General features: G+C 27.8%; 1 protein-coding gene across 3 annotated transcripts in view; it reads right to left on the reverse strand.

Annotated features, from left to right (window-relative positions):
• Positions 1-15,991, reverse strand: part of LOC107440714 (uncharacterized) — a 147,382-nt gene that overhangs the window by 13,380 nt on the left and 118,011 nt on the right. For all 3 annotated transcript variants that reach the window (XM_016053699.4, XM_016053700.4, XM_016053701.5), the window contains 2 exons: positions 10,964-11,148; positions 8,847-8,949 (listed from right to left, as the gene is read on the reverse strand). In XM_016053699.4, the coding sequence (XP_015909185.1) occupies positions 8,847-8,949; positions 10,964-11,148 (288 nt within the window). The remainder of the gene's footprint in view (positions 1-8,846; positions 8,950-10,963; positions 11,149-15,991) is intronic.

A 15,991-nucleotide genomic window follows, 5' to 3' on the forward strand; every position in this document is an offset into this window, starting at 1 on the left:
ATGAAAAAAAAAACTCTTAAATTATAAATTTATTAATGTTTTAATTTTATTTTCTTAGTTTATTTTCCAAAATGACCTGCAACTTTTATTGTTGAAAACGTATTGATTTTTCAACTGCATACAAGATTCTGGAATTATATTGCATACTTCTAGATTGTAATATATATAGCAATTATATTAAATACTACTTACATAATTATGTTGCATATTACTTAGAAATGTTATTACATGCTGAAATAGTCTAGTGTTTATGCATGCTAAAATAGTCTACACGCTAAAATAGTCTAGTGCTAATACTAGTCTACATGCTAAAATAGTCTAGCTATGAAAGTAGCAAACATTGTGTATGGACAATTTCACAGTACCTAATCTGCCTCTCTTCCAATACATATGAGCACATTATTCCCCACGCACCGAGTAGAGTGGCTGTGGTGGACCCGGTGATCATGGTGGCCATCATGACAAACAAAACTGGTTTATTTGGAATTCTTTAAGTCAGGCTGCTCGAAAAATAAGCAATCCAATTCTAATCTCTTTGTTGTTGCTGCTGGAGATTACATTGCTTGAGGCGGCGATGGGAAGTTTTTGTCCTATGGTAGTCGCTTTTTTAAGCATTTGTTGCGATATGTTAATTTAATAAATGATTTACTACCTTAATATGTGCCTCTTTTTTTTTACCTTTCAACTTTCATGTACTTTTAGACTTAGTCATCTCTTTAATCCCCTTTAAATTTTGTCTGGGCAGTTTCCAATCACCCTGTATATGTTTCTGTATAATTAATTAAACATTTTGTGCTGCAGTTGATTAAATTTAACAGGGAAGAACAAATGAAAAGTAATTATTAAAGAATATGAAAAAAATTATGTAAGCTAGTGATAGGCTTTTAGAACTGACCTTGAAACCAGCATTAATGGGTTAATATATATATATATCATTGCATATACCCTTTCTTTATTTACACTGCTGTGTTTATAAATTTTACTTTCATCCCTTCCTTTTTGTTAAATTTACCAAAAATGAAAAAAAAAATATTATGTTCAAAATTGCAGCTCTGTATCAATCATAACACTTGTTGAAAAAGTTGCAGGAAATAAACACATTGTAATTTTTAAATAGGAGTTGTGTTATAGGATAAACCTAGAAATTTTGATCATCTCTCATTTTAAGTTATTAATTTAGTTCAATTTTGAAAAAATTATTAAACTGAGCTTCAATTTAGATGTAGGGCTTTGAAAAATCCCTACATTAAAATGTTTTATGTAAACCTAATTTTAAATTTCTACACAAACATTAACCATTTCATAATTAGGTTTTACAGTCAAATCTTAATAATGCGAAACGGCTTAACGTGAAATATTGCTTTACATGAAACACGTTTGGTCCGTGAGTCAGCAATTAATTATTGTTGTATGTTTAACGTGAAATTTTCAAGCTGATTATCGCTTAACATGAAAGAAAACTGGGCATAGCTCAGACAATAAGTGTGTAAATAAAATCCAAATCATTCATTATAAGGAATGCTATTTCTATTTTCTTCCTTTGTTAGAAGTAGCAGATGGGTAAATAAATAAAATAGTAAAACTAAAATAGAGCTATGAAGTAGTTAAAACTTTAAAGCTTATTTTAATTTATCAGGTGCAGTATAGTATTATTTGAATTCATTAATGTAGTATATAATGTGTATTAATAATACGTAATAACAGCTGCAGTTGACCGCTCCTTTAATGGCATCTAGAGAACAACCCTCATCCATGGACACAATATCATCAACAATAATTTTTTTCACGATGTTTCGGATAAAACAAAATTCGGTTAAAGTGAAATAATTATAACAGTTCTGCCTTTTTTGCATTAATGAAGTTTGACTGTATCTATTACCAACACAAAAAAGGAGGTTATAGTGTTAGGAGGTTATCATAAAATTTATTTCAGGGCTAAAACCCCAAGTAAAATAGTATTTTATGTAAATTATTGAAGTTAATTATACATTTAGTACTTTTTTAAATTAATGATAATTAATTTAAATAAATTCTTGATTTGCAACTAATATTTTTATACTAAAAAAATTATGAAAAGTAATATTGAATTTGGAAAATCTGTCCCAAACTATTCAACCCTATTTCTGACAGCACCATTTTTTCTTTTCTCTTTACTAATTTAACTCATCATTAAATTCAAATAAAATCCAACCTATTTATAAATCACCAACATGCATTAAAGAGTATAAAATTTTATTTTCAAATTAAACTAAGTCTCAAGTAATATTTTTTAATTTTAAAGTTCATAAAATGTTAAAAAATAATAGAAAACAAAAAATCAAAATCTTGTGAAGATAACCTATCAATATGGTTTTTATAGAATAGATTTTATTCTTGAACTAATTTAAGTATGAATCACTTAACTGTATCATGTTTGTGTTTTGTGTTCTACTTTATTTCCATTTATTAACTAAATGAATAAAAAAAAAATCATAAAAACATCATAATTTTGTACTACAGTGTTTTAAAATAATTTAAATTTTTATTTAAATGGTGTGAAACCTTGCAAACCTTTATAAATTTAATTTTTTATATTAAACTTATAATGAAAGAATAAACTTATAAAGTAATATACAGTATAGGACCCAAAATCCAGCACTCACGGGACCGACGAAATTCCGTATTTCGGAATTTGCCGAATTTCAAATCTCTTCCGGAAATTCCAATATGGCGCCCATATATTACGCTGTTAATTTCAGAAAAACCAATAAATTTAGCTAAGTTTCAATTGTAGATTATGATGGGGTGAATTTAAAACTGCCCCATCTTTAGAAATTTCATTAATTAAAATAATAATCTATATGATATAATCAAGAAGAAATAATTCAAGATGAATCTGAATCCTCCGAAAAAGAAATAATCGTTTCTTCATCGGCGTGAGATGATTGTTCTCGTTTTTTCTTTTACATAACATTTTGTTTTAACAAAAGATGCTCACCTCGCTAAAAAAGAAAAAAAAAGCTAACAAGGAACTATTAAAAAGTAGCAATTAATGCTGAAAAACTAACAATGAATAATTACAAAAAAGAAGCAAACAACTAATAATGATTAATAAAAAAAAACAAGTAACAAAAAAAAGTAACAGTTAATAACTAATAAAAAGATAAATAAATCGAATTTTAAAAAAAGCAGCAAAAGGGATAGAATTCATTTTGTACACCAAGTGAGAAAGAAGTTTCAATGTCAAAAGGGTGTGGCTAATTTATGGTCAAACAGGAGAGGGAAATGCGGGGGCAAACCAGTAAAGCACTTGCACAGCTGTCAAGATTGATCAGTTTCTCCCAACTTGCATTTCTTAATTTTGTTCATTGGAAATGCAGATGTTTTTACTTTTCAATTTCAACTGCTTTAGGAATAGATGTTTTGTTTGACACAGAGTTATTATTTTTTCTCTTCATGTTTTTATTTTTAAAAGATAAAATATAGTTACTTACTTCAAGAGAAAAAAATTCCAACTAAAAAGAAAATGTGACTGATTTTTTTTCTCTTATCAATAAAAATTTCTTTAAAAAAATAAAATAATATTAGGTCGGATTAAGTGTCGCATTTCGGGTCCTGCCGGATTAGGGGTCCCATACTGTATTATAAGGAAAGAATTTTTTTTATTTAAGTTATGAAATAAAAGAAAATAATAAATCTTATAAGTTTAAAAGAGAAATCAACTTATCTTCATATTTAATCCCTTGAATCACTAACTCTTAACTTTCACTAATATTTATTTGAATGTTAATTTAATTCTACTGGTTCTAAATCATTTGTACAGAAAACAATTATGGATTACATAATTTCTGATAGGTAAGTGATAATAAATCCATTGTTCCTTTTAATTGAACTGTTTTTGTGAACTTTTAAAATATTGATTTGATATTTTCCACATGTAGATATTTTCCACAAATAGATCAAAACTGTAATTAAAAGCAATATTTATTATTTTTTTATGTGAAAAATTCCAATGTAATAAAATTATTTTTATTAATGTTTAAATTTGTAATATTGGTATAACGAATTTTCGTTATTGCGTAGCAACTGTTTTGGTCCCTAGGAATTTGCTAAATTGGGATTCGACTGTATTTATTTTAATGCTAATTTAAAATTCTCATAGAATATGTTTTTGCAATAATTATCCAAATATCAAAGATGATTATTGATGTTAAATGAACATTTTGTATAGATACAAGCAGGGTTGTGGTTTTGGACGTCCTAAACTGGTTTTGGACAGGACACGTGGGTTTTACTGTCTTAAACTGTCCTGAAGTGTCCAAAACCTTGAACTTTGGTAAAAGGTAAAAATTCTATAGGTGTAACCATTGTACACATAATAATTACATGTATCAATAAATATTTGTTATTTTTTTAAATCAAATATTTATTGATACCGAATTTACTTTAACTTATTAAAGGAAAATAATATAATATAATAGGAAAAGGATTATAATTTTAAAAGCACCACAATTCATTGAAAAACAAAAGTGAATACTTAATCCTTTAAATATAAATATGCTTTTAATACTGATAAATAATGTTTTTGCATAAGGATAAATAATGCAATATTAAAAAATAATAATAATTTTTTTTAAAAAAATACTAAATTTGTTTAAAAATTAACCTTTTATTTTTCACAATATTTTTGAAAAATTTTTTTTATAATTTCTGCTTCACAGGAAAGACATCTTTTTTTTAAAAAAATTGTTTTTAAATATAAATATATTAGTTTAAATTGGAAATACAAAATAACTGAAGAATGTATTAACAGTTTTTAAGGGCATAACATCAGTTTCAGTTACTGACACTGATGATGTATCTCCACTATGCTAAAAGAATTGAGCATGAATGAAATAAAAGTATTCTTGAATAGTACTTTTGATAAATAAACCTGTTTATGACTAACCAAGCACTTAGTCCCCAATAGCTTAACCTGTATGGCAAGGTCAAACTTCAGTTATGTACTATTGAATCAGAGGACCAATTGAACTTGATTACTGATTAATCTTCCTTGGTTTAATATTTAAATTGAAGAGTCAAACAATATTAATAAAACATTATACTTTTAAAAACAAAAATTCTCTAGTAGATTTAATTATCAATATGTTATTAGTTCTATGTTTATTTTACCTTTTAAATATTGCTCAGATAAAATTGTGACATAATTTAAGAAAAAGAGTTTTGAACAGGAAGGTTTAAACCGTGGATTAATCCATTCTGTCTTAAACCTTGCCAACCCTGGATACAAGGCTATTATATTTTAAGTTACTACTAAAAAAAAATACTTAAAAACTAAGTAACTTTAGAATTGCACTTCAGATAGGCCAGTAATTTAAAGTGATATTATGTCATTTAATAAACAAAAATTAGAAACTTTTGATTTGATGTTATTTGTAATTCGTGGCACAGCTAAGGGGATAGTTTGTGTGTAAAAACCTCCCAGAAAGAATCTAAAAAAGAATGAAATATATCGTTGATTGATCACAAATGAGATTTGATGAGAAGGAGGAGGGGAGAAAAAGACAATTTTCCCAGGCTCCTAAAGGTTGAGCCAAATTCCTTTAAAAAAATCTTTTTCTTTTTGAAATTTTTTTAAAGAAAATTTCCGAGAATTCTTTTTAACTAAAAATTTGATTAAAGTGTCTTTAAAAATTCTATAGAATATGAAAATAAGGCTTTCTGTGTTTTGAGGAAGGGGCTCAAAAAGCTATGTCTTGCTTTGCGTGTCTATGATCACTTTGTTCTTTGGCAAAGAACGAAGTTCTGTGGCAATGAATCTGAAGATCTTCATTTCATTATTCTTGTATATTCTGCCTCAAATGTGTAGTGTGTCTACCACTTCAAAAATACAATTCCAATTCACTAATATGTAAGACATGTTAATTTGATTCTATGTTGGAGTACTTTTTCATAGATGAATGCTGACATTGTTGAAAGATCCTTTCCCTACAAATGTTCTAACAAAATGGGAGAAGGAAGGAAAGATGAAAATTCTCAGAAAATTTTATAAAAATTGAAAAAAATCTGCTATGAATTTTGTAACAAAACCAGAAAACACTGAGAAACAATACTCCTGCATATAAGAAAAGTATTAAAGCACTCAATTTTCATATATTTTCCAGATGAATTTTTTAAATTTTAAATTTGTAATAACAAATTTGTAAATGTTATTACAGTCATTTCAACTCTTAGTAACAGCCCAAAACAGCAATTAGACTTGTATGATTGAAAAAAAAAATTAAGATGTTAAACAGAATTCTATGATTATTTCTGTTGGCACTAATTTTCAACAAACTCTATTTTTTCCAATAGAAAATTTGTTAAATGTCATCAAAGTACTTTGCTTTTATGACAAGAGTCTTATTACTTATGGTCTGTGACAACTTAAATAATGAAAGCTTATTTTTGATGTTATAAATTTTGAAATTACATCTGAGAAATTCCATGTTTAAATACTGATAATTTGCTTAGCTTTCATGGATACACTTACGAGGAGAAAATTTATCTGAAGAAGATATTTTAAATCCCTAGACTGAAAAATTAAGATGAAAGTGTTTTAATTTCATTACTATTATCTTTATGTGGTGCATTTTATTAAATTAAAGATTTAATCTTACTATTGATGCTTAATAATTATTCATTTAAAGATATAATTTAAAAATTATATTCGCAAATAATTTATTGTTTAAAATTTTAACTGTTGTTTTGAAAATTTAATGATATTAAAACTATCAGTTTTAAAAACCCCACCCAAACCGTTTTTTAGCTGTTTCCAATTATTTGTCATTAAAAGTAAAATATTCCTGGGAATCATGCAAATTAAAGCTCCACAAATTTGTAGACAATGATGTTGATTGTGACAACGTGGTCAGCATTGCACACAAACCAACTTATTTCCTAACTTAGTCTTCACTCATTTATGGATGGTTGATCATGTAAAGCTTACACAAATGGTGCTAGGGGTTAAAATTCCTTGTAAGGCTTCCGAGTTACTAATTCTGATTGATTTTTAGACCTAAGCTTGAAAAAGTTCGCCATCTAATATTATTATACTTGTATTGTTTACAATATAATACATTTTTTAAATTTGAATTTGACAGAACTAAACAACAAATGAAATTTTGTAGACGCTGCAAACATGCTGTAACCTGCAACTTGCTACCCAAAAAATAACAAATGGTGATATCTTACACAAATATAGTCAAATAAGGGATAACACTCACAAAATGGGCACACATCACCCTTTATTTAAGTTGTGATATTATTTTTTTCTTAAATTTTTTTATGCTCACAACCAGTTAGAATTTCTAAATTAAAGAAAACTCTTATGAATGATAAATTTACATGTAAATTTAAACAAAAAAAAACTATAATAAAACGTTCTAGAACATTAAGATTGTTGACCTCGTAAGCATAGCATAAGCGGGGGAAACACCGGAAGTTTTCTATATTTCTTCCGGTTTTAGGAAGCTTGTTATTGCTTATATTGAATCAACCATGCATCTGAAATAGAAAGGGCTGCTCTGAGGATTGCAGTCCAGTGCTTAAAACAGGCAGTTGAGTACCTTTAACTACTGAGCCATCACTGTGTATAGTTTATTATATATATATATATATATATATAATATGTATGTATATACATGCACATACATGCATATGTATGTATGCACATACACACCGAAGAGCCACTACATTATGACCACCCTGCTAATAACTTGTAGGACCACCTTTAGCTTTCAAAACTGCTAGCACCCACCATGGCATTGATTCCAGAAGGTGCTGATAGATAGTCTGAGGTATCTGGTACCAAGCACTCACCAACTGGTCCTGCAATTCCCTCACATTGCGAGGGGGTAGCAGGGAATTTGGTTTTCCAAGTAGGACCACAAATGCTCTATTGGATTAAGGTCAGGTGAAATTGGGGGCCAAGACATGACTTGAAAGTCACTGAAATGTTCCTCGACGATTCGACCCTTATGACATGGTGCATTATCCTGTTGGTAAACACCATCCCTCGCAGGAAAAACTGTTGGCATGAATGGGTGAACCTGGTCTGCAACTATGTTCAAGTAGCTTACAGACGTCAGGGATTGTTCTACGAGGATTATGGATCCTAATGTGCCCCATGAAAACATTGTTCCTGGGCGAGAAACCATGAAAACCTGGGCGAGCCCATTGTTATAGATGGAGGGTGGTCATAATATAATGGCTCTTCGGCATCTATATATATATATATATATATATATATATATATATATATATATATATATAAATAATGTATAAAAATAAAATTTCATGATGTTTAGACATTCTTCAAGACAATATAAGTTTTGCTGCAAATTCCAAGAATATGTGTACAAGATCTACAAACAATACTCTGAATAACTTTTGATCTAATACTTGGAATTTCTTTAACTAAGATGATTCAAAGGGTATAACTTAAATAGAGTAACTAATGAGTTTGGAGGATATTTAAAGACAGTACACTAGATACATAAATTCTCTCAAAATTATAAAATTGCACTTTTATAAATATAACGTAAATAGAGTAACTAATGAGTTTGGAGGATATTTATAAAATTGCAATTTTATAAATATAATTTATATATTAGCTATTTATAAATATAGGTATGAATATTTGGAAGGCTAATTGTTTCAAGTTTTCAAATGGTATGTTTTCAAATTTACTAAAGTGTCTGAAATTATTACAAGGGCAAAATATCACTTGAATTTTATCTTATAATTTTATCTGAAGAGCATGCTTATAAATTTTTTTAAACAATACAGTATGCATATGAGTATTTATATTTATAGGCATAATTTACCTTGAGGCGTTCATCAAAAACTGGGCTTAAAGTGTGCTTCTTTACTTTTGTTTTTCTTTTACCACTTTTCGTTCGATCAGGTAGTAAATAAACTTTTACATAACTGAAAATACAAGAAAAATAATAAATAAATAAACATATAGTTTTAAAAAATACATTTCATAAAAATTAGACAATTATGTAAGTCATAATGCTGACTTACATAGATAAAAAGTGACGATTATAATAATTTCAAAAGATAAAAGTTGTTAAATGAAAACATAGAAAAGCAGAATATTAAAAAAAAATTACGACAGTGAAAAATAAGCAAACATATCATGTTATATTACAATCTAAATTCTTGGGTGACTTTAGCAAAAGACATCCTATTTAAATAAATCTGATTTAATAGTTGAATTCAGACTTTTAATTTGAATTTATCATAGCATTATTATTAATAAGTAATACAAATATTCCATAATTCAAACATCTTTACACATCAAATAGGAATTCTGAGTATTCTAAAATAAGTAAACTACAATTTAAATTTATCATAGCTATAGCAATTTATCATAGCTCTGGCAGGCAGGCGGGCAAAAATATGGAAAATCTTATTTTCTGCGTGTATAAGCAGAGAAAATAAGTAAAAATGAGGAAGGGTTGGCAGCCATATAGATAGAATTTCCGGTTTATCTTTGAAAATCGGAAATAAATATAATTATTTTATTTCAACAACTGAATTTCTAGAAAAAGTGGAATATTTATTTAAAAAAACGAAACTTTTATAGAATTTAAGTTTTTGATTAAAAAAAAGGCTGAAATTTGAGAGACAAAAGCGGAAAAATCTGTTTATAAGCTCAAATTTGCCCTATTTTGAAAAATACTTTATATAATACTTTTAATATATACTTTTATTATAAAAATACTTTTTACTTTCAATTCATAATTTTAAGACCCCTGGTCACCAAATCTTAGAATAAGCTTTTAAAAAAAATTCATCAAAACCAGTTGGATACCTTAAGCTGTCATATAGATTTGAAAAATTCTCAGTAATTGACTTCTGACTGACATTTGAATACAAGGGCAAAGATGCTACAGATTTGTTTTAATACAAGTACAAAAAGATAAAAAGATACATATAGTACAATATTTAAGTTTACATAATTAATATAAAAGTTAACAATAAAGTTATTTAATACTATTTGTAACTCTATAACTATAAATTTTTTTACCAACAATTCTTAGCACTAGATGCAATTTGTAGTTAAAAATTCTACATCTTAAAGGAAATTCCATTATCATGTGTGGGACAATCAAAAATTATAATTTGTAATACAATTTAGGGTCTTTAAATTACCAATTGTTACAAAGGTATTTCAAACATATATGTTTACAAAATTATTTTGTGGCTAAAATATTAATTAATTTGCAGATGTAACATGAATGGTTGACTGAATGTAAACAATCAAGCTTCCTAAAATTGGAAAAAATCTAGAAAACTTCCGGTGTATCCCTCCACTTATGTTATGCTTAGAAAGTAATGTTTGAACAGGCTTAATATTCTAGGAAATTTTATTAGTGTGCTTAAATTTATGCATAATTTTAACATCCACAAGAGTTTTCTGTAATTTATAAATTCTAACAGGTCGTGAGCCTAAGACAAATTTAACAAAATTAATATCACAGCATAAATAAAGTGAAAGGTTAACCATGTTTTGAGTGTTAACCTTTCCATTATCATGTGTGGGACTATGTCTATATTATTTGTGTAAATTAGCACAATTTGTTATTTTTTAGGTAGCATAATAGCAAGCTTTGTGAAGTCTTAGGAATTTATTTGTTGTACGCTTCATTGAAAGTTAGATTGGAAGAACGTGTTATATTGAAAACATTACAAGTATAATAATAATGGATGGTGCGTTTTTTGAAGCTCAGGCATGAAAATCAGTCGGAAGTAGTAACCCGGGAGTCTTACGACGAATTTTAAACCCTAGCGCCATCTGTGCTTAGCTTTATACAGTCAAACATCCATACAAGATAAATCGTGAAATTGCCCTTTCAAGACACCTGTAACTCAAAACTTTTACAAAGTCAAACATTCAATAAATTTATAACAAATTGCAGTTTCTTACACTTACGGATCAGAACGATTTCTTTTAATGTCAACAGCAGCCAAATTTCGGCATTCTTTCACTATTATTTCCAAGGTACTTGCCTTATAATTATAACTGAGGCCAAATAAAACTTCACCAGTCACTGTGACAGTACCATAGCGGCCCCCTCCAGCAGCACTATATACACTAGTAACACTTTCACATCTTCCCTAAAAATATAAAATTAAATAATTGGTATAACACGATTGAAATTTCAGTATATATGATTTATTTTGTGAATACTTTTTCTTATAAAACTTTTTAAAACTGTTTCAATTTTAATGAATTTTAATGGCTGTATGTAAAAAGTGCTTTAGTCCTACTAACTATCTTTTAGAAAAACTACTTTCAACTTTTTTCTATCAATGTGAAAAATTTGAAAAATATTCCATTTACCATGGCTGCCAACATGGATAGGAGAAGATCCAGTAGATTTTTTGAAATAACATAAATTTGATGATTGTTGTATAATATACAAAATATTTTATACATAGGGAATTTTAGGGATTTTAATAGTCATCAAAATAGAAAAACTGCAATATTTTCCAGTTATGATTGACATTAAACACACTTGAAAAGTTATGCATTATGTTTACTCATAAGTTTGAATATTAATAGGTATTTAATTTATCAAATATAGTTAAAGGATCAAATATAGTTAAAGGATTTTTTTAATTAATTTAAAAAGAGAGTTCTGAATAAAAATAAACTGAACATTTCAGAACGAAAAAAGTTTTGAACTGATTTCTATAAATGAGGTTCACCTCATTATGTATTAGTAATACATATTTAACTATTCTAGCAGGCAAGAAATAATGTGTACAAGAATTCAATTTCAACAGGGGTTTTTTCAGGAAAATTACTAAATTTTAGGGAATTTTCTAAAAGGAACAAAAAACCAGGAAAATTTTAATTAAGCCAGTAGACCAAGAGAAACCGGGAAAAACCTGTAGAGTTGGCAGTATGGTCTATGCCTTCACTGCATGCAGTGATTTGTTCAATTTCAAAATGTACAAGAAATGTTAGATCGATTTATTTGTTTTCAACCTACAATTTGAGTAACTTCAAAAATGTTTAATTATTTATAACTAACTTAAAATTTATAAAAAATTGTTTTAATCCTCAATTTAACACCTAAGCATTTCAATGTATATAGTTTAAAAAAGTCAGCGTTTGCTTTCAACCTTCCTTGTTACAATATCTTGAAGTTTTACTATGATGAAGCATTTTTTCTCCAAAAAATTACATATAAGTTTTCTAAGACATTAACGAGCAATTCAACAACAAAGGCTAGAAGAATATAAACATAAAGGAATCATATCAATTAACAACATATTATATAACTCTGATAAAACATTTGATAGTCTAACACATGTAAACCCTGTGGCAGAATCGTGACATTGTCACAGAACTTCACAAAGTTCTTGCAGAAAGATTTTTCGTTTGGGAAGTAAAAAAATTTGCTTTGCTTTCCAGCAGAAATTTGCATGGAAAATTTAAATCAAGCATTTAAATAATCACTTTTTGAAGTGCTCAATCGAAGTGCCGATATTGTAAATCCATTTTGGTAGTTATTGACATTGATTTTCACATTGCTTTTATATATCCCGAATAAATTTCAGCAGGGTCGTCTTAATAGCATGCAGGGCCCCCGGGCACAAAAATATTTTAGATCCCTACAACATATAATAATGTTTAAAAACGAACTAAAAGCTTTCACACACATGAAATAAAGCATTAAGTTATGCAATAATTATAACAAATTTAAACACATTTTGATTATCCTAAAAACTAAGAAAAACATTTTTAAACAATGTATAATGTTAAAAAAAAATTTATATTCTAACCAGTTGTAATCCTCAAATAATAAAATAATTTACAAAATCATGGAAGTTAATTAAAATAATTAAATTAAATTAAATAAACATAAGGGTATAACAAATTAAAATAAATTCAAAGGTTAAAAAAAAGGTATGAATATGGTTAAAAAAAGGTATGAAAGGTTAAAAAAAAAAGGTATGAATTATTTTGTCAAACTAGACAGTTATTAAAACATCTTTAAATGCCCAAGTACCTGAAATTTTCATTGAAACATAGAAAAATAAGATTTCGGTTGCCCTTTTCAAGTTTTCTTGTTGACAAACAATTCAAATTATTAGTGTTTGCATACTAATCAATCACTATTTGTAGAAAAAAAATGCACACCTTATATAATAGAAAATATTTATTTAAAAAAATATATAAAGCAATGTCTTTTATTCTTAGTTTTTTTAAACGCAATTTATAAACTGTAAGATGCTCAAGGGCCCCTTGAGTGCCTGGGGTCCCCGGGCACTGCCCAGGTGTGCTCATGCGTAAACATGGTACTGAATTTCAGGCAATATGGGAAATTCGAATTGCGCATTAGATCATTTACTTTTTAAGGCAATGATTCTATACACTTTTTTGTAGCAATTATGCTTTCGATTTTAACATAGTTTTTAAAACCCGATATAATCTTGAAAGGAAACACGCATTTGTGCAACCCCTTTCTCAAGAGTCTGATTTGCGTGATTTCATCGTCCATCTGTTTTTTATTAGTTACTGCTATAGATTTCATGATATTTCTCTATTTTCTTAGTGTGATGATGATTAGCAAAATGCAATAAAGGAAATAATTGCTGCATTCCCCCTCCCCCCAACAAAATGAGAGAATATCGCCCATAATATTAGCATCAAAAAAATGCGAGAATATAAAAAAAATTCAAACATATTCAATAAAAAATTTTGTTTTGTTTTTGTAAACACAGCGTTTTGTTACCTTAAATTAGTAACATACATCTTTGTTATTATTGAAAGTATCTTACAGAAAGATAAAACTTTTTTTTTCGTAAACTAACTGATCATAAAAATAGTTATTACATCAACACAACAAAAACCTGTTACAATGAGAATGCTCATAGATGAAAAAATGATAGCAATAAGTAGACTTTTTAATTATGAACAATTTAAATCTCTAAGCTCAAAATGTAAAAAAGAATGCATAGCATGTGTACATACTTTACCTTCTTTATTTAACTTTTTTTTAATTAAAATATGCATTCAAAGTAAATTACCATTGCTTACAAATCATAAATTGCATATTATAGTTGTATATTTTATTAAAAACAAGAATTTTTTAACTAGACTTCATGAAAAAGTATAAATTTGTCAAATAATACTTAACATTTGCAGGAATATTTGTGATATATATATATCAAATAACAGGGCAACAACCTCGTTATTTTTGTGGGATTATTAGTCAAAATATCAAGAGTAATGAGGCCATATTATGCACAAGCTTTTACTTACTAATCGATGGTGAAGCAGAAGTCTCAGCCCCTCTCCCAGCTGGAGGGGGGGGGGAGAGACACATATCCCGTCAAATCTGACGTAGTTTAGCTGGTCAGTATGATACACCAAAAGACACCCCAAAACCATCGTTCTTCCGTTTTATACGATAATTAAAATGGGTAAAAGGGCAGTCATATTGCAATCTTTGTATTCCTACGCCTCATCGCAAATCATTTAATACTCATAGAAAATCGTTTAATCCTTCCTTATATGGAAGTGAAAGATCTTAAAATAACTCCTCTTTTGAAACATAAATCTAATTATAATACATGTTTTCAGCCTTGAAGTCCCAAAATAGAATAATCTGCATTTTATGAAAACGAAGAAGTTTCAATGCTTTTATTAATACAAAAGTATTTTTATAATTTTTGTATTATATATACATACATATATATATATATATATATATATATATATATATATATATATATATATATATATATATATATAATATAGATAGATATATTGCAATGTTATTTTGATTACTTTAAAAAAATTAACAACTTTTTTCTAATATTTTCCAACTCTATTTTGTATTCTTTATAACAAGGCATTATCAGCAATATTAATTTGAAAAAAGAATATTATTGGGCCTCCAGACAGTAAGCTTGAAAATATATTGGTCTATATACAATGTAACAGGTTTGCTCAAAATTTTATTTAAATTTATTTTATTTTATAATAGTTGAATAGCGGCGACTACCCATGTTCACCTCCGTAGCCTTGTAATTTAGAACCCAATTTAGAAGACAAGGGAACTCCTGGACCAAGTGTTGGGAGAAATTTGCTTTCCTGGAGGACTTTTTTACGGAATTTACCCTCATTTGGATTACTTGGAGAGGAAAAAACCACAAAAACCTCCCAAAGTTAGCCTGACTGCAAGTGGATTCTAACTCATGATCTGCCTACTACTGAAGATATTTTATGTCAGCACTGTGGAATTCATATCGGGTGTGGAATTCATATCGACCAGCCATCGCTAGGATTGGAACCTGGGTCACCTCATTGGAATGCTCTACCCCCTGAACCGCCATGGCTTTTGCTCAAAATTTGACAAAAATGAAGTAAGTTTGACAATATCAATTAAAAAGTGCTTGCATTTTCAAAAAAAAAATAAAATTTGCTGAAGTCTTCAATTGAATTTCTTTCAAAAATTGTGATAAAGTTAAATATAAATTAAATACTATTGTGCACCAATAATGAAAAATAAAAATAAAGATCAATGATAAAAATATAAACAAAAAACAGATTCAGCTTCAAGTTTTAACTTTTCTTATGTGTTTATAGCTTTTTTAGTACCTTATAAGAATGAATAGTAACTCTTTTTGTTCATTTGTTAGTGGCTTATGACCAAAATCGAGTTCAGACCCTATGGAATTATTTCTCAAGGATTATTTTCTTGTGGCATTAAACACTTATCATATGAAATATATAGAGATAAGTTATGAATTATTGATTGCTGAAGAGCCTACTTTAAAATTTACAGCAATAATTTTATACATAAAAATTTACAAGGACTAAAATCAAGTATATTATTAAACTTGATATAATTTATTCTTTCTTAAATATAAGGAAATATGTAATTTCATCAAAATTGTCATTCTTAACCATATTTATAAAAGACTTAAGGCAATAGTAATA

Source organism: Parasteatoda tepidariorum, chromosome 12, assembly GCF_982258835.1.
Source record: "Parasteatoda tepidariorum strain Cologne lab strain chromosome 12, Ptep-v5.0, whole genome shotgun sequence".
NCBI classification, from domain to species: domain Eukaryota; kingdom Metazoa; phylum Arthropoda; class Arachnida; order Araneae; family Theridiidae; genus Parasteatoda; species Parasteatoda tepidariorum.